At 37.8% G+C, this 26,493-nt stretch overlaps 1 protein-coding gene and 1 long non-coding RNA gene across 2 annotated transcripts; both read right to left on the bottom strand.

Moving 5' to 3' along the window:
* Positions 1–578: 578 nt before the first annotated feature.
* On the bottom strand, positions 579–2,224 carry LOC120069987. The gene is made up of 5 exons (XR_005479742.1): positions 2,159–2,224; positions 1,864–1,946; positions 1,286–1,312; positions 1,137–1,186; positions 579–863 (listed from the first exon to the last, which is right to left on the bottom strand). It is a non-coding gene; the product is annotated as an uncharacterized LOC120069987 (long non-coding RNA).
* Positions 2,225–21,856: 19,632 nt separating this feature from the next.
* Positions 21,857–23,165, bottom strand: LOC120069992. The gene is made up of 4 exons (XM_039021839.1): positions 22,827–23,165; positions 22,642–22,698; positions 22,310–22,361; positions 21,857–22,119 (listed from the first exon to the last, which is right to left on the bottom strand). Exons 1-4 carry the CDS (start codon positions 23,163–23,165, stop codon positions 21,857–21,859), a joined length of 711 nt encoding a protein of 236 aa, XP_038877767.1.
* Positions 23,166–26,493: the final 3,328 nt, after the last annotated feature.

Below are 26,493 nucleotides of genomic sequence, written 5' to 3'. Positions count from 1 at the left end.
ACTGCAAGTGTTGTTTTGCCTCCGTGCCACTTTTACACGAATTGTCCAGATTTTCCCCAAAATAAATTTCCATATTTTTCTTTCAATTCTTCAATCCTTTTTCACTATTTAGGATTTAAGTCCCCAAGGTTTTCTCTTCCTTTTTATCCTTTTAAGGTCCTCCTTGTACCCTACACTAGAAGAAATTTGGGCTTTAATGTCGGTTGCCTTTAATGTCAGTTTTAAACCGACATTAAAGGGCTTCAATAACACAACCTTTAATGTCGGTTGCAACTGACATTGAAGGTCTTTAATGTCGGTTGCAACCGACATTAAAAGTATTTAGTGATTAAAGCCTGTTGATTGCAACCGACATTAAAAGCATAATGTCATTAAAAACAAAAGAAAATGAGATGTCAAGGGTGCAGTAAATAAAACTAACACATCACCAGGTTCTTCTTTTTCCCCCTAAAGAAAAAGTAACCAAATAAACAAAATAAATGTACACACACAAAGATGAATCCAGTAATAATAAAAATACTTTATACCTCACAACCCAGAAATTACATAACACGAACACACACAACCATAACCACCAAATTATTTAGTCCATTCCTTTCTAAAATTCACAGTAGTAACTCTACTTTATTAGTATACACAAACATGAGGAGTGCAAGTCCTCAGTGATGTCCCGGCAGCTTCTCCTTGATCTTCTCCTTTATTCTCTTCTTCTCATGCTGCCCACCGTACTGAGCCGACGAATAACCGCCAGGCGTTGTGGTTGACACTGCCTGGGGCTCGTGATGATGTCCTAGCATCTTTTCCTTTACCTTCTCCTTCAGCCCCTTCTTCCTCCTCCTCCCTCCATGATCGTCATCTTTCGACTGACACATTTTCACAATAAAATCATCAATTCTTCCGTTTTAAATCAGACCAAATAAAACAATGAAAATATATGCAAACATTAAGGTTGTTTGAAGGAACTTACAAGGTGGAGTTCTGAATGCGTCCACCAATTTTTTTTTTTAAATATTTTAATTTTTTTTTATAAAGATGGATGATGCAGCATGAACTACGCACCGAATCAAATAAAAAAAGTAAACAATGATGGAGATTAAAACATATTATTGATATTTTAATTTTTTATACCACAGTACCTTGTGGAGTTGGTGAAGCTTCAGGAGAAAGAGCTGGACCAAGTGGGATACTATCAAAACATATCCCAAAAAAAGAAAAGAAAAAACTGTCATTATCTTTCACTCCATAAAAACATCAGTCTTGTCACTCTCTGAAGAAAAGCATTTACCTGTAGCTGGAATGGGAGCAACAGAGGCTGCAAAAGGAACCAAAACAAACATCAAGTTATCGACTTTACAACATAATCACAAGCTGTCACACTTACGGTATTCCATTAACCAAAAAACTGTACAACCAAATTCCAAAGTGAACACTTTTCTAAAGCAAGGAAACAATTACAAGAGCCATAGAAATACAAAGCATGAATATTAAAGTGAGCACTTTTCTAAAGCATGAATATATCATGATAATGTCCCTGCGTCAATGCATTAGAGTATTAATTTGGAACAGAAAAGTATGAACAAATTGTAAAAAGAAGCCTACTGATTTGTATCAATACATGATATTAAAGTTAATCAATATCACTGTCAAAGAAAATAAGATAAAATAAACCAATATCACTGTCATAAAGAAAATAAGATCAAATAAACCACTCTCATATTAGATGATTAAACTTTACTTTCAACAGTACAAAACCGATCAAGTGCATCAATCAAGTCCATTAGTAAGGATGAATTGGTGGAAAATTTAGGGTCATGCAATTTACTTTTATTACAGCACCAAGAGAAGCGTAAAAAAATGTTTTACTCTCATATGGACAAACAAATCTGTATGCGTCTTTCCTTTGTATAAAACTGTTCCAATGTTTACTCCAACTCTTTCAAGCACCCCTGCAAAGTTTTTACTACACAAATTTAAACCAAAAAAAAAAATATTATGCATGTCTGCAGAAATATTGGCATACCTCTACCTCTAGCAAGCTCAAATAACAAGTTGAATTTTCAAACTGGCATTGAAATTTCTTAAGATTTTAAAACAAAAGATTTTGGGCTATTTTACCATCTGATTTTAAAACAAAACTCAAGAAACTAACTACTCTAACCTGTTGGTGCAAGTTAAGATAACTGATTTCATTGTTTCTTTATCCAAAGATGTCTCAACCATCAGCTGCACCATATAATATCCAGATTTCAAATAACACTCTTGATTGGCAGATGACTAGAAACATCACTTGGCAGATGACCAAATACAAAATTACCTTTTCATAATTTTAACAAAAAAAAAACGTGTGTTTAACTTTAAATAAAGGGTCAGAGAAAAGAAAAGATCTTTTAATATAGAGTAATACCTATAGCAGAATAATCAATATCCTTCCCGTTTTCATTTGTTGATGAACCTACCTCAGTTTCTTCAGACAAGCCAGACATCGCATTTAAAGGCCTTTTTAGGATGTATACATCTTCAACGTCATTCTCCACTTTACCATCAACCGTCTCACTTTCTGCAAATCTTATTTTGTCACCTTCTATTTCTGGCTTCTTAGAAAGAGTAAAACCATCAGCTCGGTCACTTGTCGATCCCTTACTAGCTCGATTTTCAATATTCTCCCAGTGTTCTCAGCAGAAAAAGCTACCTGTAAGAAGTCCTGCACAAGAAATATAGGTATAAGAACTCTTAGAAGGTTTCTACTCTTTGGCCTTAGAAATCAAACTTAAGAGACAAGCAGCAAGAAAACTAAAAAAAATCACAAAGGCCAAAGAGTCGTTTGAATGGTCTCGGAATTAGTCTGGTTAATCTAGATTTTAAACCAAATTATTGAATGTCATAACAACTTGATATTTTGGTTTATAAGAATAGAATACAATGTTGTCTTGAACAAGAATAACACCACAAGTTTTACAGATGAACATAAAGGAGATCTTCCATTACCCTGCTCCTTGTTTTCAACCTACAAGCCGCCTTCGACGGAGACTTCGCACCCTTCGATGTAGATCTCGGCTTTTTTGTAGCCTTATCCGTCTTCTTTGGCAACAGAAGCGGGTTGATATTTGGAAGAACGTCGCCGCTAGCAATAGTTATGCCAGCGAGCAACTTTCCGAGTTCTTCATTGTTCCTAATCGCCAATAGAAAGTGCCTTGGTCATATGTGATCGCCAACAGAACCGGCATGTACGTGCCTTGGTCAATGTAATCACCAACAAATGTTCCTCTTGTTGTCTCTCGCCGATGACGAGAGGGGAGATGATTTTGGGATATGCGGTGGTCTCTTCGATTATGAGATTCAAGAGACGGGAGTGCAGGCGGCGGATTTAGGGATTTAGGGATTTAGGAATTTTGGGATATATTATTGGAAAATTTGTACGGATGACCCAAAAATTGGGTCCAAAATGTCAAATGACCCTTTTTTTAAAAAAAATAATGTCAATTGACCCTCTATTGACGTCATCGCCCTATCAAATTACTTAATTTGGTAGGGAGATAAGGGAGAGCGACACCGGAGACAGCGATATTGTGAGAGAGAGTGACACTGGAGGGAGCAAGATTGTGAGAGAGAGCGACACCAACGAGAGCAATTCTAGCGAGAGCGATGCCAACAAGAGCCATTCTAGCGAGAGTGATGCCAGCGAGATCCATTCTAGCGAAATTTAAATAGAATGTTTTTTTACATTTTTTTTCTGAAAGAGTTTACTGATTGAATTTTTTAATAAATGCAGGAGTGATTTAAGATGGCTACACGTTTTAGAATAGCTGAAGGTGACAGATTTCCCGGTCAAGTAACCAACTTGGCCCACATTGCCAATGCAAACATGATTGTCAAAGAGAAGCTCACGCCAACGCAGTTGGCCATGTTCAAGAGAACAGTTTTTGAGCGATTTGTTGACGTTGATATGGTGTTCAACAACCCAATTTGCTCAAAGAAGCGAAGAGGACAAATGTAAAAATATTCATTTATTTTTTATGTATGTAAAAACATTCATTTTTTTTTTATGTACGTAAAAAAATTCATTGTATAATTGAACATATATGTTTTATGAAAGTTCAAAGTTCAGTATCAGAATTTTATCAGAACACCTGGCTACTGCTCTTTTCATTGTATAATTATATTTTATCAGTATCAGAACAGAGCACATCTAAAATCAATTATACAACACATCCAATTGAAAGAACGTTCATTATATAATCTTTGTTTGTTATCCATTTTGTTTCAAGTATGTGTTTTGTAAAAACATTCATTGTATAATTGGTTTTGGATGTGTTCTGCTACTACTCTTATCAGTATCAGAATTTTATCATAACATGTAAGTTCAAAGTTCAAAGTTCAATATCAGAATTTTATCAGAAAATGCATAATTGAGCTTAGAACATTATATGATTCAAGGTTCAAAGTTCAAAGATTGAGAGAGCGAGATTATGAGAGAGAGCGAGATTGTAAGAGAGAGTGAGATTGTGAGAGAGAGCGAGATTGTGAGAGCGAAATGTTCAGAGAAAGCGAGATTGAGAGAGTATGAATTATCCATTTTGTTAGAAGTATGAGGATTGAGAGAGTATTAAGTCATTGTAACAAAATATGGATGTAGTTTGGAAGCTTCTCAAGGAGATTTTCCCGTGCTTCTCAAAGCCATCCTAAACACATCATAATTTTAACATCCTACCTATTGTGACATTCAAGTTGATTGAAAAAAAATAATGATCAGAAAAGAGACATGAAAGTTTTGATCAGGCAGGTAATAGCTTTACCACATGAAGTCTCAAATGAATAACGCTCGTGGAAGCACAAGACCATTTCCAATCAAGGCAAGAAGCATTGTGAGAGCTGATAAGCCTTTAATGTTCTCAAGATTCAGATAATTAGTCCACTGGACAAATAAGAGTGAGAGAGAGCAAGATTTTGAGAGAGAGTGAGAGCGAGATTTTGAGCGAGAGCAAGATTGAGATGGCGAGATTTTGATAGAGAGTGAGAGTACACTTCAATTTCTTGTACAACTTAATGACAAATGTTCTTCTGCTTTGTAGGATGACAAGAAAGTGTATATTTATTTGGTTTGGTCAGTGTGAGAATTACGAACATAACTGTCAAAATTGTACTGAACCGCTTACAACCGTGTGACGTGCTGAAAGTGCTAGAGACCAAGACACAAACACCCATCATCAAGTTTAGTTATAAATATTACACCTTTAATGTCGGTTTTAAACAGACATTAAAGATCCGTTTTTTTTAAAAAAAAAAAAACCGACATTAAACATCTGATTTCACTTTTTCCAATCGACATTAAAGCCCGAATTTCTTCTAGTGCTAGGATCAAATTCTTCTGTATTCTTGTTATTAGGGGAAATTAGGCTATGGGTTTTACAAAACAATATTGACGATAGCCACTAGAGTTGCAGTCTAACATATCAAAAATGTAGTCCCTAGATTTTAAGGTGGGCATGCACCTATTCATTGCCTAAGAAGTCATTGTAGCATGATGTCTTCAACAATCCCACGATGGGTATCGAACACGTGATGTAATTTTTTTTAATATACAATAACAATTTAGTTTGACTTAATAGGTTCAACATCATGGCAGTCGGTGATCGTCCCCACACTTATGATCTTTGGTTTGGAGAGACAATTTAGGGACACCCGAGCTGACAAATGTATCGAGCCATGAGAAAATTTGGATGTGGATGGGCAGTATAATCGTAATTTTGGAGACGAATCTGGGGTGAATATTGAAGGCAATGATGAGTTCATGTTCCAGTCTCATGGGAAGGATGATTTTTCTTGTGGGTTTGAGATGTTCGAGACATATGAGCCCGAGGCCACCACTGTAGAGCCACCAACAAAGAGAGCAAGGGCTCAGGGTAGAGACTACAGTCAAATACTTTACGAAAGAGAGTCTAGAATGGAGAGTATTTTGCGCGAGATGCAATCCAACTTGTCGGATGTCAAGGTGTAGTTACAAACCGTCACCGATTTGTTGCATACTTTGTGTTGGATATGTCTTATTATTTTAGTCTTTTGCTATGTAATTTGTTTTCTTTTTTGTTTGGAATTCTCGTAGTGTTATTATATCCTTGTGTAGGGTAGAACAACATCATTTGTTGGATTTGTGCATGATGGTTCTGATGGACATGACCATGATGATTGTGTCGATCACGTCCATCCTCATGAAGAACAAGAGCCAGATCCCTCCACTGAGGCGAAGAACACCCCAACACCATCGAGCCGGAGACCACCCGCACCATCGACACCACCACCACCTCCACTATCCAGCCCGAGACGACAATTGAAGGAATTGAATTCCTCATAGAAGTGTATAAACGTCATGCAAGTGCTAATCAATTTTGAAAACACAAAATAACATAGAAGTAAACATATAAATTTACATAGGATAAAACACTAAAACCTATAAGCATGCTTTTCAACATGGGGGAAGAGAAGAGGAAGTACTTAGCCTTGTAGAAATCTTTCTTTACAAAATTTCTCTTCACTACTTGATCTCCCCGAACAATCACAAACATAGGAACACTTCCAAAACACCATATCCAAAATATTGAACACCACCACACAATTACCTTGCTATTCTCTATCAAGGAAGAGAATATGTGGCCTCCTTTAGAGTTTTTTGGGAGAAGGATGGTAAGAATGAAGAGAGATTGGGAGAATGACTTTTTTTAAAGAGATTTTCGTTTGAGTTTTTCTTTTACGTTGAACTCTTTTGCTCTACCCTGTATTCATAATATATATTAAATAGTTAAGAGGGAAGGATTTTTCTAACTCCCAACCCATGTAAATAAATAACTCCACTGTAATAAAGAGTTATCAAATGATATTATATTATCATATAATATAACATTATGATTAATTAACCATCTTAATTTATCAACTATATATTATACATTTAACCATATTAAAATGAAAATCTCTCTTTTAATCTATTGTTTAATATGAATTTTATTCACATTAAATTTAACCTATAGTATTTATAGGAATCTTATTCATATAAACAATATTTGAATATTATTTAAATAATTATTTCCCACATATTATATAACTTTAATTATAAATCATGGTTATAATTAACTATATATTATAATATATCAATATATATTATACTTTATATTAATTACATTAATATAATTAATATCTTTATTTCTCTTAAATTAGTTGAACAATTCAAATTATTCGAGAAATAATTATTCCTTGTTTTATCATCAGAGAGCTAGTAAGGAGACCTTATGGACCTAAGGATTAGAAGTTCCAATGATACAAGATTAATTAATTAATTAAAATCTTTAATTAAATTAATCTACATTCATTAACTGTTGGCCACTCCACTAAAAAATTTCAGCTACACTCTTCGCACTGTAGATATATTTCTGTGTCCACGGATATAACCAATCAACAGTAAGTTTGTAGGAGTTAACAATTAGCATACTGAAGCAATTAGAATCTTAAGCACTCTAATTATATTAATTATGAGATTAAAGCAGGCATGTTCATATCAAGAAATTAGGGTTTTAGATACAACCTCTATAGAAACTAAAAAATTGCCCTTTGCTTAAATCGGATCACGAACCCTTTATGGACCATAGCTAAAGTCTTTCCAACTATTCTTTGGCCTTAGGATAGATTGTGGGATCCAATTTGTGAAGAAATTAAAGGAAATTTTAGAGTTGGGGAGAGTTTTTAGAGTTATCAACTTTGAGAGGATTTTCCGGCTTCATAAGCTAGCCAAGAAGAACCCAAATTCAGAAATTTTCTTTCTTTTTAAAGAAGAAAATCATGCAATTAAAATTGCATCTTAAGGTAATACCTAATTAACCATTAATGAGGTGGATTTGTGAGGTGTTTAACTTAGTGGAAGATATAGAAAAACTCCACTAACTAAAAATTCATTTTAATTTTGTATTTCCAAAATAAAATTTAAATGAACTTCAATTTTTAAATAGAATTAATTTAAATCATTAGTTTTAAATAAAACCAACTTCTTTAAAACAATTTTAAATAAAATTAGTTATAACAATTAATTTTAAATAATTTAATTAATTTAATATCAAATATTAATTTAGTGTAACACCAATCTCGAATGTTATTCATGTTCACGTGTATAATATTTAAATCGAATTTAAATATTCACAACTCTCCAATTTCGTTTAATTCAACAATCAAATGTCTAATTATATTGTATATAATTAAAACTTCATTCCCTAATTCGAATTTGAATATTTAAAAATTCTCTCATTACACTGCCCTAAAGTTTAGTTCGATGTGAGCTAGTAGGGGATCTAATGGACCTATAAATCATGAGCTCTAACGATTGAGATTAATTGACTAATCTCATTACCCCTATTAACCAACATTCATTAACTACCGAGATACTCCACTAAAGTCTAGTAGTTGTACTCTCCTCACTATAGATATATTTTTGTCCACATGATTTAACCATGATTAATAAGTCAATCCTTCACAGGTTGTTTGTAATTACAGCTGGGTCAAAATTACCGTTTTACCCTATAATTACATCTTGCTCCTTATGTCTCATTGATCTTCTAATGAACAATTGATTTGTGGTCCAACCAATAAATCAAGTCCCTCTTAGGCCTTAGAGATGGAAGGGCCCCTTGTTCAAGATTTGAAGTTAACACTTAAGGAAGACCTGATTAAGCAAGTTTCTGGGTTATTGAAAACCAAGAGACAGAACCGAAGTCGAGGAAGGAGGATCATGATCCTCCTTAATTCATAAAGCCTAAAGTTGACAGAACCGAAGTCGAGGAAGGAGAATCTGTCTACTGACCCTACAGTCAGGTAAGAGTGAATTTGGACTATGTCCCCAGCTATCTACCTGGTCTTACCTCTAAAATGGGAGGTTCATTGAGTCGTCAATGTTGAGCCATTCTCACCTATGTAGATTAAAAGATAATTCCAAATAAACAAGAATTCATAGTTAGCTCAGGATTAAGATCGAGTTACCTAGGTCATCGAATTGAAATAGTCAGTCAGTAAAAGTGACTTATTTCGCGGTTCGGTCTTATGCAAATTCATTGCATAGGACGCCCCCACTCACATGTCCCCACATGACAATTTATGATTACTTCATTTGTAACAATTTACAACTATTGTAACAATTACAAAGTGGGTTGCATCTATAGTGTCCCCAAGATAAGGTACCTAGCCTTATCACTATACTATAGACAATTTTGGCTACTACCCAAACTTGATCCATTTTTATGGCTCTACATAAACTTCGAGTATTCATGCTATATCAGGGGTTCTTTATTTATTGGATTTAGGTTTAAAAAGTGCAATTCACATATTCAATAACAGTTTTACTGAATAAATTTCAATACAATTTTATTGCAAAATAGAATATGTTTAATGTCTACAAACCGAGTTTCAATTAAAGAAAAATTAATTCTTCAATTAATTGTAAAATGGTTTTTTATTTAATTTTTCAATTAATTCTAAAAACGGTTTTTATTCTCCAATCATTTTTTCCTCTAAAAAGGGTTAGTTTTTGAAAAAAAAAGTAACAAAGAAGATCTTTCCTTTTCTTCTTCCTCATGTTTTCCTATCTAGATCTACTATTTCTTGAGCAAATTTTTCATCGATTCCAACCATCCTTTGACGAGTGCACATCGAAGATCGGGAGTTGTGTTAACCTTGAGAGCAACCGGCTTTGGCGATTTAGCACTGAGGTCGTGTCGATCTTGCTTTCAAGGTAGTGGATTTTTCATGACACAACAATTGACATTTGATTCCAACAATTTGAAAGCAAGAGTTTTTTCTACCCAATGTCGATGAAATCCAAAAACGTTGTTCCAAGAATGCCCTAGATGTCTCTTGATGTTCATTTTGACGATTCCGTTAGGAAAACTCCTCCAAGACATGGGGCTAGGGCTCATCGGGTCCACAATGGAACCCGAGAAGTGACTGTAGAAAAAGAGGAAGATTCTAGAAGAGCTAATTTGAACATTGTACCGTGTTGGAAGAAAATCTAAATCCAAATATGGCATTTGGAGAGATTCATCCAATGAGGATCTCAAACTTATGCTACCAGTGGAATTTTTGGAGCACAATTCCCTTTCGGAAGGTGAATTTTGGTTTGTTTTATAGCAGTGAAATCAATTGGATCAGGATTGTTGTCAAGCAACATAAACTTGTGAGTTCTCAAGGGGTAAAGGAATTTTGATATGAGGTCAATGTTCTTAACAAAGTAAGCCATCTTTTTGGTACGTGTAGAGAAGTAACTCATAGGCTGCTGCTTGTTTATTAGTATGTCTGCAATGAACTCCTAGAGAAACACTTGTCAGAGCCAATCCAGAGATGGATTCTTGAATTTGGTAATTTTCTTTATTATTATGCAACAAAAGGCGTTCCGATCTATTCGAATAAATATGAAATCAAAGCCAACTGTGGATCAACACGAATTCGATGTAGGAAGAGGTACAAAAGAAGGTATATATATATATATATATACATTTGTCCTAGATGAATGAATGATTTGTTGAGAAGAAATTTGATAGATATTATATTTTACTTCCGAAATTTTACTTCATTGCTACATTTGAGCATGGTATTCAACATATATTTGATATATTAGGAGAAATTCTTATAAATAGAAAAATCTAAAAAATATTTACACTTTATAGCACAAAGTTCCAAAAGCATTTTTGGAACTTTGTGTTATAAAGTGTAAATATTTTTAAATATCTTTTTATATTTAAAAAGACCTGTTTGATTAGTATATATTATAATATTTATGAGTAGCAAATGACATGTCTAATAAGCATGAATGGTAATAATATTTCATGTGTATTATATTTGTCAAATTGGAGCATAAATTATCCGGAAACTAATAAAAAAAAATAGAAATAAAATAAATATATGTATATTAAATTGTATCATAAGCAAAAAATATATATATATATTTTAAAGTTAATAATAACTTCAGGTTGATTTGGGTTATTTTAGGTGACCCATAAACCAATCCAAGCTATAAAATTTTCATTTATTTGGACCTAACCCAACCCAAACCACACGGGTTGGATTAAGTTGATCAATTTTTTCGGACCACCCGATTGTTTGAACACAACGGCAAGTGGTAATTTCCTTATAGTCAAATAATATATTTAAACAACATGCATTGCTTTGTTTCAATCCAAATATTTATTGTGAAATAATACATTAAAACAACAATAATATTAAAGATTAATAAATATACGTATTGTCACACCCCCAAATATACGTATTGTCACATCCCCTCCCAGACTACTCTTTTATTCTTCAAAAGGATATGATCGTGGTAGTTACTAGCCCCTACTGGTAGCAGCCACCACCAAGCCTTTTAATCTAAATACCAACCTGTTACAAATACTAGCAATATACGCATACAGCGAACCTCCCCTAGGGTTCTACAAAAATTACATAGACACATGCATACAGTCAAGAAATTACATTTACTGAAAACAAAACAAAAAAAATATTCCCAGATGGCCCAAGCATTCCTAACGAAGCCCTAGTCCCTCTCCAAAACATGTGTACATAAAAAATATTCCCAGATACCTTCTCAAATTTGTCCTTCAATATCGAGCTTCTATGATACCTTCTCATATGTCCTTCGGTATCAAATTGACCAGATACATTCTCAAATGTCCTTCGGTATTAAATTTGTCAGGTACCTTCTCAAATGTCCTTCGGTACCTATTGGTTAGAAACCTTCTCAACGTCCTTCGGTATAAAATGTGTATTTTGTAACATCAAATATAGTCCATAGCTATTATTTACACAAGAGTTGTTCTATTGCCACTCATTTACACAAGAACTCATTCTCCCACAACCTTTCTTTAGGAAGCATATATCAAATTCAGAACATAGCTTTTATAATGGTTACACGACATACCTTGGCCTGTGCTACACATATACAAGCCGGAAAAACATGCATTAAGTTATTCTACAACCATTTGTTGCTTGAGAAAGTATAAATACATCATTAATGTCACTGTGCTTTGCTTGATCATATATGCATGAGTATTAGAAACCTTAAGTTTACTTAGTCATCACAGTTCATCAGGCTCCTACTGGTTTATACGCTTTCCTTAGCTCCTCTTGGCCTGAAAAGATATAATTCTTTATTAAACTACTTAGAATTCCTAGTAAAATATCTCAAATAATTCATTTATTAAAAGAACATCCATCAATACAGACAGCGTTAGCGAGATCCCCCTGAGCGAGGCCAACGAGATCCGCTTGAGTGATGCCAGCGAGATCCCCCTGAGAGATGCTAGCGAGATTCCCCTGAGCGATACTAACGAGATCCTCTAGAGTGATGCTAACAAGATCCTCTAGAGTGATGCTAACGAGATCCTCTAGAGCGATACCAGCGAGATCTTCTAGAACGCCATCAGCAAGATCCTCTAGAGTGACACCAGCGAGATTTTCTAGAGCGAGATTTAGTGAGATTTGAGTTACTTCCTAGCGAGATTTCCCCCGAGATCGAGATCCTCCTTAAAAATCTCATTAATTCTCCACAATGAACTGCTTGCTTGTTCTTCACAAGCAGCTGTCTGCTTATGCAACAATTCTCTAGTATAACTTTAAAAATTCATAACTCAAAATCCAGAGCTCTTTTCAAGAAACTTCCTTCAACAAACTTGTTTAGATTTGAGTTACTTCCTTACCTTAAAATTTTAGCCTAGAATTCCTTGTAGTTTGGCTTGGAACTTCCAAATTTCACTTTAGGTCCTGATTAATCTGTGGTTCTGCCTCTTCTGCAACTTCTCCTCTTTTGTTCTTCTCCTCTTGCAATCTTTCTCCAACAGGGCAACCTTGAATACTAGATTCTCCCAACTTTCAAATGGCACCAAATTCGCTAGATCTTCTCTTGTCAATTGTTGAAACCATGCTTTTGAAGTTTCACTTCCCTTTTAATCTTTCTGCCGCTTCCTGAATTCAAGGAGTAGATTGCCACGTCACCCCTCTCTTAGTGCCTCCAACCAGACAATGATTAAGTTCTTCATTAAATGTATTCCTTCTCTTCCTTCATAATCCCTATAAACAACATGAATTTCTACTTAACAAATATGTAATTTAACATCCCTTTGGCTAACCATGTTTATCTAAGGAACCTAAGTTCGGGGTTTACAATCATTTCCCCCTGAAAAGAAATTTCGTCCTCGAAATTTACCTGATATGTCATCTGAAATGTTGAGGGTATCTCTTTCTCATTTGCTTTTCAGATTCCAGGTTGCTTTCTCGATCCCATGTTTACGCCACAACACCTTCACCAAAGGAATCTTCTTATTTCTTAGTACCTAATCTTTCCTGTCCAAAATCTCAATGGCCTCTTCGTCGTAAGATAAATCTTCTTTGAGCTGTACCAGTTGTGTTGCTAGTATGTGCATAGGGTCAGGCACGTATTTCCTTAGCATCGACACATGAAATACATCGTGAATACGAGCTAGCTCCATCGACAACTACAAGCTATTAGCAGCTAGACCAACTCGTTCCAAAATTTCATATGGTCCGACGTATTGTGGACTTAACTTCCCTTTTCTCCCAAACTGGAGAATTCTTTTCCATGGAGATAGCTGGAGAAATACCCGTTCTCTAACTTCAAATTCTAGTTATCTTCTTCGTTTATCGGTGTAGCTCTTCTGTCTATCACGAGTCGCCTTAAGATTATTCCTGATGAGTTTCACATTCTCTGTTGTTTGTTGAACTAATTCTTGACCCAATAATTTTCGTTCTCCGACTTCGTTCCAGTATACTGAAGTCCTGCAAGGTCGGCCGTATAATGCTTCATAGGGGGCCATTCCAATACTAGAATGGTAGCTATTTTTGTAAGCGAATTCAATTAACGGTAGGTGTGTATCCCAACTTCCTTTGAATTATAGTACACAAGCTCTTAACATGTCTTCTAGTGTTTGTATATGTGAAACCCGGATTTCCATTTTTTCTACTTAAGCAGGTGATTAAGCGATTAACTAAGTGAATGTTAACCCTATGTTGAAGTGAAGGAAATTTCTAAGTGTTGGATAGATTTTCCTTGAGTAGCTTTGAGTTAAGCTTAACTTGATGAAAATTGACTAAGTGTTGGACTAGGCAGTTCTATGCATTGGCCATAAGATCTTGGAAGGATTACTTGGGCAAAGGGAGAATTTGAAGTGGGAGTGACGAATGCCTTGAAGGTTATACCAATGCATTAGACTCAATAGGTGCGTTGGAAGGGTTGTTGGTGATGACATGCGGTTGAAGGAAGGCAGGCAAAGGTGCACGGGTAGGCGAGGACAAAGGCAAGGCATGCGGCATGCATCGATGCACCCAGCCCATACGTCGAGCACTGCGATGAGGCCGAGCAAGCGAGCGACAGCCAGCATCTATGCTGCACGCCCATGCATCGAGCGGCCAGCCTATATAGCATGCCCATGCGTTAATGGCCAGCACCATGGGCCCATGGCGAGCAAGTCGTGCGGTGATACTAATGAGCCATGCATCGAGGATGAGCGGCCATCCTATGCATTAGTGATGGCTGGCTCTTGCGATGGCCAAGTTGGATTGCGATGGCTAAGTTGGGTTGCTATGCATTGATGACACCATGCGTTGAGCATTCCAAGGTTGGTGAACGCATATGAAAGATGAGATCATATAGCAAATGTCATCAAACATGTGTCTTCTTGGGAGGAAACCTTAGGCCTTAAGCATTTGAGGTGGAAGCTTGAGGAGACATGCAAATTTGGTCTCATGCATTGGCAATGTAGAAGAAAGACATCCAGCACTTGCATGGATCAAACCTTGCGTTGGTAGACACCTCAAGCAAGAGTTGGAAGGAACTGAATGTTGGCAATCTTTAAGAGTAACACATGGAGGAGGAGGTGTCGAATTTGGAAAACCTTTAGACGCTTATAAATAGGGCTAAGGACTTAAGATGAGAACTTAGTTCTCTTCAAAGGACATAAAGAAGAGTGTATTGGGAGGAGGCTATGGGTTGATGGTAAGACCATGCATCGGTCAAGAGATTCCAAGAGGGGAGATGCTGTCGGATAGAAAGGTCAGAAAGTAGCATCAACTTGGGAAGAAGAGTTCTCCCAGAATACTCTTGCGTTTGATGTGATTTCAAGGTCATCTGAAAGCTAAAAGAGTCTAGTTTTCATGGTGGGGCTGTCGGAGAAGAATATCCAAAGAATCGGGCTGGAGAATGAGGAAAAGGTAGAGGGGTTTAGTTGTCGGGTAAGCTGGGCCAATCTTGATGTTTTGATGTTTTCGGCCAAACCACTAAGAGTTATGAGCTAAGATTTTAAGGGTTCAAAAGAGAAGCCCGAGAAGACCAAGGAACTTCTAGAGAGAAAAGTTTCTAAAGGACTAAGGTAGCGAAAGGTAAGGAGTTCCAGGGTGCTGCTAAGGTCAAGGTTTGCCACATGCCACAGTTACACTTCCGAAGGGTTTTACAGTTGGTTGTTGTTGTAAACTTGTATTTAAGTACTGGAGTTGTATAAACGTTACATTTTCGTAATATAAGATGGGCCTACTTAATCCACTGTATATGACTTTGTTCATTGGTATCAGAGTTATTTCCGCAAGAGTTATTAGGCAGTAAGTGTCGACAAAAGGGTTAATAACTGCTGCAGTCGCATCCCTCTCCCAGGCTAGAAATGTGGTCTGGGGCGGGGTGTGACAACTTGGTATCATAGCATAAGTTTCTGGGACAATTGAGGAATTAGTTTATACTAGCTTAGTATCAAGTATATGTGTTGTGAAAGGTTGAGATTGAGTTGATACTAATTAGGTATCAAAGCATAAGTTCTTGGGAAACCGAAAGGTTAAGTCTAGAAAAACCTAAGGTTTAAGTTTAGTAGAACCAAAGTGAAGTGTGAAAGAGTAAAGGTTTAAAGAGAACCTATGTAATTAGTCAAAGTGGGACTAAGAAGATTGGCAAAAGTGGCACGACCTAGCAGGCGACAGGAGCTGGAACTCACAATGCACCCTGAAGATCTATCGAGGAAGGTAAGTGTGAATTTAAGTTATTCTCACTTAGTATTTGAGATAAAAATGATTATATTGTAGATAGTTTGGTTCAACATCTAGCTTAGAGATGGCTAGGTGAGATATCGTTGGACAAACTAAGAAGGTCGATATCAGAGTAGCGTAGTGGAAATGTGGTAATAGACGAGGTTATAAGAGTTTACAACAGTGGTTGTTGTGAAACCTTAAACCGGAGTTAGTTTGAGTAAATTTCGAGGATGAAAGTTTTTTAAGGAGGAAGTAAATGTGAAACCCGGATTTCCATTTTTCCTACTTAAGCAGGTGATTAAGGGATTAACTAAGTGAATGTTAAACCCTATGTTGAAGTGAAGGAAATTTCTAAGTGTTGGATAGATTTTCGTTGAGTAGCTTTGAGTTAAGCTTAACTTGATGAAAATTGACTAAGTGTTGGACTAGACAGTCCTATGCATTGGCCATAAGATCTTGGAAAGATTACTTGGGGAAAGGGAGAATTTTAAGTGGGAGTGACGAATGCCTTGAAGGTTAGACCAATGAATTAGACTCAATGGGTGCGTTGGAAGGGTTGTTGGTGATGGCATGCGGTTGAAGGAAGGCAGCCAAGGGTGCATGGGTAGGCGAGGACAAGGGCAAGGCATGCGGCATACGTCGATGCACCCAGCCCATGCGTCGATGCACCCTACCCATACATCGATGTACCCAGCCCATGCGTCGAGCACTGCCGAGCCTATCGAGCACCCATGCGTCGATGCACCCAGCCCATGCGTCAAGCACTGCCATGCGGCCGAGCAAGCAAGCGACGGCCTACGCCTATGTCGCATGCCCATGCGACAAGTGGCTAGCCTATGCAGCACGCCCATGTGTTGATGGCCAGCACCATGTGCCCATGTCGAGCAAGCCATTCGGTGATACCAGTGAGCCATGCATCGAGGATGAGTAGCCATCCTATGTGTTGGTGATGGCTAGCTCTTGCGATGGCCTAGTTGGATTGCGATGACTAAGTTGGGTTGCTATGCGTTAAGTAGTAGGCTATGCATTGATGACACCATGCGTTGAGCATCCAAGGGTGGTGAATGCATATGAAAGATGAGATCACATAGCAAACATCATCAAACATGTGTCTTCTTAGGAGGAAAACTTAGGCCTTAAGCATTTGAGGTGGAAGCTTGAGGAGACATGCAAATTTGGTCTCATGCATTGACAATGTAGATGAAAGACATCCACCACTTGCATGGATTAAACCTTGCGTTTGTAGACACCTCAAGCAAGAGGTGGAAGGGGCTGAATGTTGGCAATCTTTAAGAGTAACACATGGAGGAGGAGGTGTCGAATTTGGAGAACCTTCGGATGCCTATAAATAGGGCTAAGGACTTAAGATGAGAACTCAATTCTCTTCAAAGGACATAAAGAATAGTGTATTGGGAGGAGGCTATACGTTGATAGTAACACCATGCATCGGTCAAGAGATTCCAAGAGGGGAGATGCCGTTGGACAGAAAGGTCAGAATGTAGCATCACTTATCGGCTTGATCTGGAGGAATTATGTATGAGTTGACATGGCAGTTATTCCTTGAATTCGGGAGGCGGTGGGAAGGTTAAAAGAAAGAAGAATTTCGAAAGTTTGGTTTTGGCAATCTACATGAGCAAATTTAGTGAAGTTGGTGCCATTTGAAAGCTGAGAGAATCTAATTTTCAAAGTTGTGTTGCCGGAGAAAGATGGCAAGAAAAGAATAATGGAAAGTAATGAAATTACAGAAGAGACAGAATCTTGGGTTAATCAGGGTTCGAGGTGAAGATTGGGAGCTCTAGGCCAAACTTTAAGGAATTTGTGGCTGAAGTTTTAAGGTAAGAAAGTTACTTAATTCTAAACATGTTTGTAGAAGGAAGTTTCTTCAAAAGAGGTTCGGATTTTGAGTTATGAATTTTTAAAGTTGTAACAGAGAACCTGTGCATAAGCAGATAGCTGCTTGAGAAAAACGAGCAAACAGCTCACTGTGGACATCATAGCGAGATTTAGTGAAGAGGATCTCGCTAATGAAGGAGATCTCGCTAATTTTGTGAAGAGGGATCTCGCTAATGAAGGAGATCTTGCTAATTTTGTGAAGAAGATCTCGCTAATGAAGGAGCTCTCGCTAGAATTTGGGCTGGTATCGTTGGCATCGTTGGTAAGGAGTACGGTGGTGTCGCTGGTAATGGGTATCGCTGGTGTCGCTGGTAAAGAGTAACACTGGTGTCACTGGTAATGAGTATCGCTTGTGTCGCTCTAGGGGATCTCGCTGGTGTCGCTGCTGATGATCTCGCTGGTGTTGCTCATGGTGATCTCGCTGGTGAAGTTGTTTGTGTAAAATTCCTTTAATAAATGAATTAATTGAGGTATTCTACTAAGAATTCTCAGTGGTTTAACTGGGAAATATGTCCTTTCAGGCCAAGAAGAGGTAGAAGAAGCATATAACACGTTAAGAGGCCAACGAACTGTGAGTGACTATGTGATGTATTAATGTTTTAATAATTTAGAAACTATGGTTTCTTTGAAGCTATTTCTCATGCTGAGTGTTGGAAGCTATGATTTCTGTGAAGTTATTCTCATGCTAAGTGTTTAAATAAAGTGCCAAGCAACGAATTTGTGAAACTGTCTCTCATGCTAAGTAAAGCATGTTTTCCATGGAGTTGATATGATTTAAATATGTTATCTTTTCCAAATACTTTCAGTATGTTTAAGTAACTCCATTTTTATAATGAACCAGTATGATAGATAAACTAGTATGATTATTTGAGCACTAATCTTTAGTGTTCAACTAAATGTTTATGACTAGTTTTACTTAAAACATGATATCGAAGGACATTTGTGAAGGTATCCGCCCAACCAATTAGGTACCATAATAGTCAGTGACAACTAATGGGAAATATAGTCAAGTACCTAAGCATGACTAGCAGATAAATAAAATAGTCGGTGTGCACATTGGCGGGAATTGGGTCATAGGAGGTTTCCATAGGTGATTGTGATGATTGATGATGTGATATGCATGCCACATATAGCATGATAATAAAGGTTACTGATTGCTTAACATATTTATGAGCATGCATGAGTTACAATATAAGTATTATCATGAGATTGATTTCCCAAAAATGATGATTTTCAAAGTGATTTCTGTCTTAAAAGAACCACTCACTGAGCTTAGTAGCTCACACTTCTCAAAATGTTTTCTTATTCCCCCCTCCCCCAGGTAGCAAAGCAGAGCGTTCAAGGAAGAGTCCATCACCCACCACCACCATCTCAGGATTTGGTAAACTCTCAGGGCACAGCTTGGACCATGTTACAAAGAATAAAGAGAAAATTTAATTATATGTATAGACGGATAGGGGGAAATACTGTAAACTTATTAAAATTTGTAATAAATATGGGGGAAATATTAAACATGAGTATTTTCATAGAATGCTATTAGCTACCCTCACGCTCCCTTCCTGACCTTGGGGATTAAGGCTTAGAAGAGGGGTGACACGACGGTACTCAGTTATAACCACATGCACGTAGGTAATACAACGTCGAGGGATTGAGCAAAAGAGTTCTCCCTGATTAAGGTTGAGATTGAGGGTTAGAACTAATAGTTCACTCTCAACTAAGGACAAAGGTAGTCATATTTCCTTCTAGGCTAGAAGAATGGTCTGGAATTGTTAATGCTTATGGATTTCTATCAACGCATAATGTTACTAATGTACGAGTTATTCCAATGTATGTCTTTCATATCTAACGTATGGTAATAAATTTGTGAGCTACGTCAACGTGATTGAAGCTAACTTATTTTGTAAAGTGGGAAGCATGCGTTAGGGTTGAAGCTAAGGTTGAATGAAGCTTGACGTACTATGTTTTAAATACCTAAGGTTGCAAAAGTACATGCGTTGGTATTTCTAAACATAATGAGCAGGGATATTGGTACAGAAGGTATCTAAATAAATGTACCTAAGGTGTTGATGGTACATAGAAAACTCCATGTGTATGTAGGCAGGTCTGAATGAGAGGCCGAAGTATGGGTCTCTTGGCCGATAATAAACATTGGGAGCTAGAGCGGTGTATGCTCGTTCTCTACTAGGAAATAAGGATGATTATTGATGTATAAGAGTGGTTATCAATGTTTATGTCTTAAGGACGTTGTATGAGATGCCATCAGTATATTTAAAGAGATCGACATAGGGATCTCTTCTTGCCATAATTTAATATGAACAGGTCGAAGTAGAGGTCTCATCTGGCCATGGCTTGATGTTGGAAAATAGAGCAGTGAATGTTAATTCTCAACTAAGATGTAGGTCTCAGATACAATGATTGTAAAGGTTTTATGTACATGTTTGCTTGGTATATTTTAATTCCAGTATTCTGTTTTCGAGCTTTCAGTTTAAGCATGAGATTTACGTTTTATTAAGTCACTCACTGGGATTCTAGCTCACGTTTTCAAATGTTTTACTTTCAGGTAGCGGTCAGTTCCCAGAAGACTTTTTTGCTGCTACTCTACCACTCAAAGAAATAGGTTGAAGGAAGCGTAATTGAAGACCTGTATTAGCTAGTACATATGTGTCTGCCTAGTGACTAGTAGCTTGATGGGGCTCACTAGGTTGTAATAACCATGTATAAACGATGCTGCGAAATCCTGTAATGGAAATATGTTAAGCTTTGAGTTATTATGTATGTACTCAGGGTTTGAATATTATTCTAAGGTAAGATAGGCAGTAAGTGCCAGCAAAAGGGTTGGTAACTGCTACAGTCACCATTCCATCCAGGTTAGGAGGGTAATCTGGTGCGGGGTGTGACATCTAGGGTGCTGCTAAGGTCAAGGTCTGCCACATGCCACAGTTACACTTCCGAAGGGTTTTACAGTTGGTTGTTGTTGTAAATATGTATTTAAGTATTGGAGTTGTATGAACGTTACATTGTCATAATATAAGATGGGCCTACTTAATCTGTTGTACATGACTTTGTTCATTGGTATCAGAGTTATTTCCGTAAGAGTTATTAGGCAGTAAGTGTCGAACAAAAGGTTAATAACTACTGCAGTCGCATCCCTCTCCTAGGCTAGGAAGGTGGTCTGAAGCGGGGTGTGACAGTTTAGTTCTTTCCGACTATCCATCTGTTTGTAGATGAAAAGCCGTACTGAAATGCAATTTAGTGCACATAGCCTTCCGTAAACTAGGCCAAAATTTTGAAGTGAATCTCGAGTCCCGATCCGACACTATCGGCACTGGGCTCCATATTGACTGATTATCTTATCGAAATAAATCTTAGCTAGACGGTCTAGTGTAAAAGAAACTTTTACTAGTATGAACTTGGCCGTCTTAGTTAGTTTATCGACTATTACCCAGATGCCATCAAATCCTGAGGGTGTCTTAGGCAATCCAAATTTAAAATCTATTGTCATATGCTCCCACATCCACTCAGGCACTGGAAGTGGATTGAGTAATCCTGCTAGTCTTTGTCTTTCAGGTTTTACTTATTGTCATATTATACATCGGTCCACATATTCTGCTATGTCTCTCTTCATCCCAGGTCACTAGTAAGATTTCTTCAAAGTTCTATACATCTTAGTGCTACCTGGATGCATAGCTTAGGCAGAACTATGTGCTTCCTCTAGAATGGCTTGTTTAAGTTGTAGCTTGTTAGGCACACATATTCTCCCATCCTTTTCTAACACATTGTCTGCTCTAAGTTGAAAGTCAGCCCTGATGCCTTTTCTTACATCATCAGCAATCTTCTGAAGATCAGGGTCTTTCAACAGATTCTGCTTAAGGTTTTCTACTAAGGTCGGCCTTATCTGAAAAGTGGCTATCATTCCTCATAACGCTTCCACTGATAAGGCGATTCTGGAATTTCTGAACTCCTGTAATAGCATTCCTCTTATTGAACCAATAATAGCCTTGGGTCCCGAGGATTTCCTACTTAGTGCATCTACCACAACGTTAGACTTACCAGGGTAGTACTCGATGGAACAGTCGTAATCTTTAATCAATTCAATCCATCTTTGTTGTCTTAGATTCAATTCCTTTTGATCAAAGATATACTTTAAGCTTTTGTGATCTGTAAATATCCTACAGCGCTCTTCAAATAAGTAATGTCTCCACAACTTCAGAGCCAAAACAACTGCTGCCAACTCCAGATCATGCGTGGGATAAATGCCCTCGTGTTTCTTAAGTTGACGAGAGGCATATGCAATCACCTTTCCATCCTGCATCAACACACATCTCAATCCTTGTTGGGATGCATCATAGTTAAATCTCAAATTCCTTACCTGAAATAGGCAAGGTAAGCACTAGTGCTGATACTAGTCTCCGTTTCAGCTCCTGGAAACTATGTTCACACTCCAATGACCATTCAAACCTCACGCCTTTCTTGGTCAGGTTCATCAACGGAAGGGCTATCTTAGAGAAACCCTCCACAAACCTCCGATAATAACCTGCTAAACCCAAGAAACTGCATATTTCTGAAATAGTCGTGGGTCGTTCCCAATTAACTATTGCTTCTGTCTTCTGGGTATCTACAATAATGCCTTCTGCTGAAACAACATGACCAAGAAATACTACCCGATCTAACCAAAAGTCGCATTTACTAAATTTAGCATACAGCTGCATATCCTGCAACGTCTGTAATACTATCCTCAGATGGGTAATATGATCTTCCCTACTACCAGAATACACCAGTATATCATCAATGAATACTATCACGAACTGGTCCAAGTAGGGATGAAATATCCTGTTCATGATATCCATGAATATCGCAGAGGCATTTGTCAATCCAAATGGCATTACCAGGAATTCATAATGTCCATATTTCGTTTTAAATGCGGTTTTAGGAATATTGGCTTCTCTCACTTTCAGTTGATGGTAACCCGATCTCAAGTCTATCTTTGAAAACACCGTGGCTCCTCTTAGCTGATCAAACAAATCATCAATGCATGGTAACCGGTATTTATTTTTAATCGTTACCTTATTCAGTTGCCTATAGTCGATACACAATCTAAATGTACCGTCTTTCTTCCTCACAAACAATACAAGAGCTCCCCAGGGCAATACATTAGGTCGAATGTATCCCTTGTCGATTAACTCTTGCAGCTGAACCTTTAATTCTATCAACTCAGTCAGTGCCATTCTATACGGTGCCTATGATATAGGATTTGTTCCTAGAACTAAGTCAATAGTAAACTCCACCTTTCTGTCGGGTGGTAATCTCGATAATTCTTCACGAAATACATCTCGAAATTCGTTTACCTCAGGGACATCTTCTGGTTCAGTTCTTTCCCTTGAGTAACCATCACATGAGCTAGGTAGGCTTTACATCCCTTACTCAACAGCTTTCGAGCTTTCACTACCGATATCAAATTCCCTACGACTAATCGCTTACTTCCTGTCAACATTGCATCCTGGCCATTTGATTTTCTAAGCACCACTTCCTTCTTGTAACAGTCTACTGAAGCATGATACTTACTTAGAAAATCCATCCCCTGAATGGCATCAAACTCCAACGGTTCTAAAGGAAGTAAATCAACATAGAAGTTCTGACCATTGATCAGTACCTCACAACGATTATAGCATCTATCTACTACTATCACATCTCCCAAAGGGGTAGAGATAAATAACTCTTCAGGCATAGGTTCAACCAACCTATCTATACTAAGTGCATACATGCTAGATATAAATGAATGTGTGGAACCAAGATCAAATAAAACGTAAGCAGGCTATCCACATAACATAACATTACCAGTCACAACATCTGGAGACTCTGCTGCCTCCTGGTGTGTCACGGCATACACTCGCCCCTACTGCTGGGGTCGACCTACGACATTCTTTTGCTTGGCACCACTCGACCCTTCACCCCGATTTCCAGGACTCTTTGGTTGGTTAACTGTCTGGGAGGTCGGCTATTGTGCTGTTGGGACGTCCCTGTTCATATGGGGACAGTCCCTCTTGAAATGCTTTTTTTGTCCGCATTGGAAACAAGCACCTCTGCCACTATAGCATACCCCAAAATGTCTCTTGCCACAACTAGGGCATGTCGGTCTTCTATCTGTGTGGCTACCGACTCACCAACTTGTGGCATCTTTGATCAGCTAACTGCACCGGCCGAGGGTCTCGTTTTCCTTTTCTTGGATCCCTGCCAACTGGTTCCCTTGAAATGGCTTAGTCTTGGTAGCTACTAGAGATCGAAGTCCCCTGTCTCTAGGCTCTACTACGGCCTCACTGCCTTTTGGCAACTACTCAACATCTGCCAAACTCCGCTCGACTTGTATTTGTTGTTTCTACTAACTAGTTAAAATCTAACCAATTAGCCGTAGACGTCACCGGAGTTCTGATTTCCTTCCTCAGACCTTGTTCAAATTTCCTGCATCTATCTCTTTCCTCAGCAATAATCGGCAGGGCATACTGTGATAACTCTGTAAACTTCTACTCATATTCTGCCACCGACCTTATTCCCTATGTTAATCTGAGGAATTCATCCCTTTTTGCATCCCGGAACGAGCTGGGGTAATACTTTTCTTCAAAGGTCTTCCTAATTTAGGCCATAACGTCACATCTATACTGGCTCGTCTGGTGAACATCACTTTCCACCATTTCTCTGCTCCTTTCTCTAGCAGAAAGGTGGCTAATTCTACTTCTCTGTCCTCTGGACAACTCATAACATTGAAACATTTTTCAACTACATCCAACCACAACTCAACTTCAGCTAGATCTTTTGTACCTTCAAATGTCACAGCCCCAAGGGCTTTAAACCTCTCAATACCATATTCCTTTTCTGGGTCGGCTCGTGCAGAGCCCACACTAGCCGCTAATCTCTGCAGTATCCTATCAAAAACTACATCTTCTAGCTGAGAGTCTGCCCTTGCTTGGGGAGTACTAGACTCTCCCTCAGACATCATTGCCTGACCCGCTGGATCATTCATCGGCTTTTTTCCACCCGGTGGGTTCTCTCCAACCTCCAGGCTCCAACTGGTAGGGTCAATATTCCTGCCACCTGTCTATTTACTCAGTCTACCATGTTGCCTCGGCATTTCACCTAATACAATGTACACATGTTAGGGACTCACACATAGAGACATAGACTTATGCATGAACTTCCCCTCTCATTCCCAAAATCTTATGCTCTGATACCAACTTGTCACACCCCCTCCCAGACTACCCTTTTATTCTGGAAAAGGATATGATTGTGGTAGTTACTAGCCTCTACTGGTAGCAGCCACCACAAAGCCTTTTAATCTAAAAACATACCTGTTACAAATACTAGCAATATATGCATACAGCAAACCTCCCTAGAGTTCTACAAAAATTACATAGACACATGCATATAGTCAAGACATTACATTTACTGAAAATAAAACAAAAAAAAAAAATATTCCCAAATGGCCCAAGCATTCCTAACGAAGCCCTAGTCCCTCTCCAAAACATGTGTACATAAACAGATCATCAACCTAAATCCTCTTAATAAGCCGGGTCTTTTGGTGGCAACCAGTAGTAGGATCAACCTTGAGGAAACTGATCGCTACCTGAGAAAAGAGAATACAAAAACTTGGTGAGCAAAAGCCCAGTGAGTGACTATAGAATCGTAAAGAAACAAACATAGCAATACCATGTACATGTAAATATACAAATGAATAAACTCAAAAACTGTCTCTAAATGTAGCTTTAAGCCATTCTCAGACATCATTAAACATTATTATTTCCTTGTTGAGAACGAGCCTAAACGCTCTAGCTCCCAAACATTTATAACCGGCCAAGTGACAAACATTTATAACCGGCCAAGTGACCCATACTTTGGTCTCCCATTCATAACTGCCTATGTGCATGTGGCCACACTAAATACCATCATATTTCAAGTACTTTTACTCAGATACCTTCTCAAATTTGTCCTTCGGTTCGAGCTTCTATGATACCTTCTCATATGTCCTTCGGTATCAAATTGACCAGATACCTTCTCAAATTTCCTTCGGTATCAAATTGGCCAGGTACCTTCTCAAATGTCCTTCGGCACCTAATTGGTTAGATACCTTCTCAGCGTCCTTCGGTATCAAATGTGTATTTTGCAACATCAAATTAAGTCCATAGCCTATTATTTACACAAGAGCTATTCTATTGCCACTCATTTACAATAGAACTCATTCTCCCACAACCTTCTTGTAGGAAGCATATATCAAATTCCGAACATAGCTTTTATAATGGTTATACGACATACCTTGGCCTATGCTACACATATACAAGCCGAAAAAAAAACATTAAGTTATTCTCCACCATTTGTTGCTTGAGGAAGTATAAATACATCATTAATGTCCCTGTGCTTTGCTTGATAATATATGCATGAGTATTAGAGACTTTATGTTTACTTAGTCACTCACAGTTCGCCAGGCTCCTACTGGTTTATACGCTTTCCTTAGCTCCTCTTGGCCTGAAAAGATATAATTCTTGATTAAACTACTTAGAATTCCTA

This window comes from Benincasa hispida, unplaced genomic scaffold, assembly GCF_009727055.1.
Source record: "Benincasa hispida cultivar B227 unplaced genomic scaffold, ASM972705v1 Contig737, whole genome shotgun sequence".
NCBI lineage: Eukaryota > Viridiplantae > Streptophyta > Magnoliopsida > Cucurbitales > Cucurbitaceae > Benincasa > Benincasa hispida.
The sequence above is the reverse complement of the archived record's forward strand: the minus strand, read 5'-3'. Positions and strand labels throughout refer to the sequence as shown.

Excerpts from the sequence above, each read along its gene's own strand:
- LOC120069992 (XM_039021839.1), bottom strand. The coding sequence starts at position 23,165 with ATGGCACTGACTGAGTTGATAGAATTAAAGGTTCAGCTGCAAGAGTTA. Across the intron at positions 22,699-22,826 it reads ATGGACATTATGAATTCCTG|GGAAGATCATATTACCCATC; the intron begins GTAATGCCATTT and ends TTCTGGTAGTAG. Across the intron at positions 22,362-22,641 it reads ACGTTGCAGGATATGCAGCT|GAGCTGAAACGGAGACTAGT; the intron begins GTATGCTAAATT and ends CATAGTTTCCAG.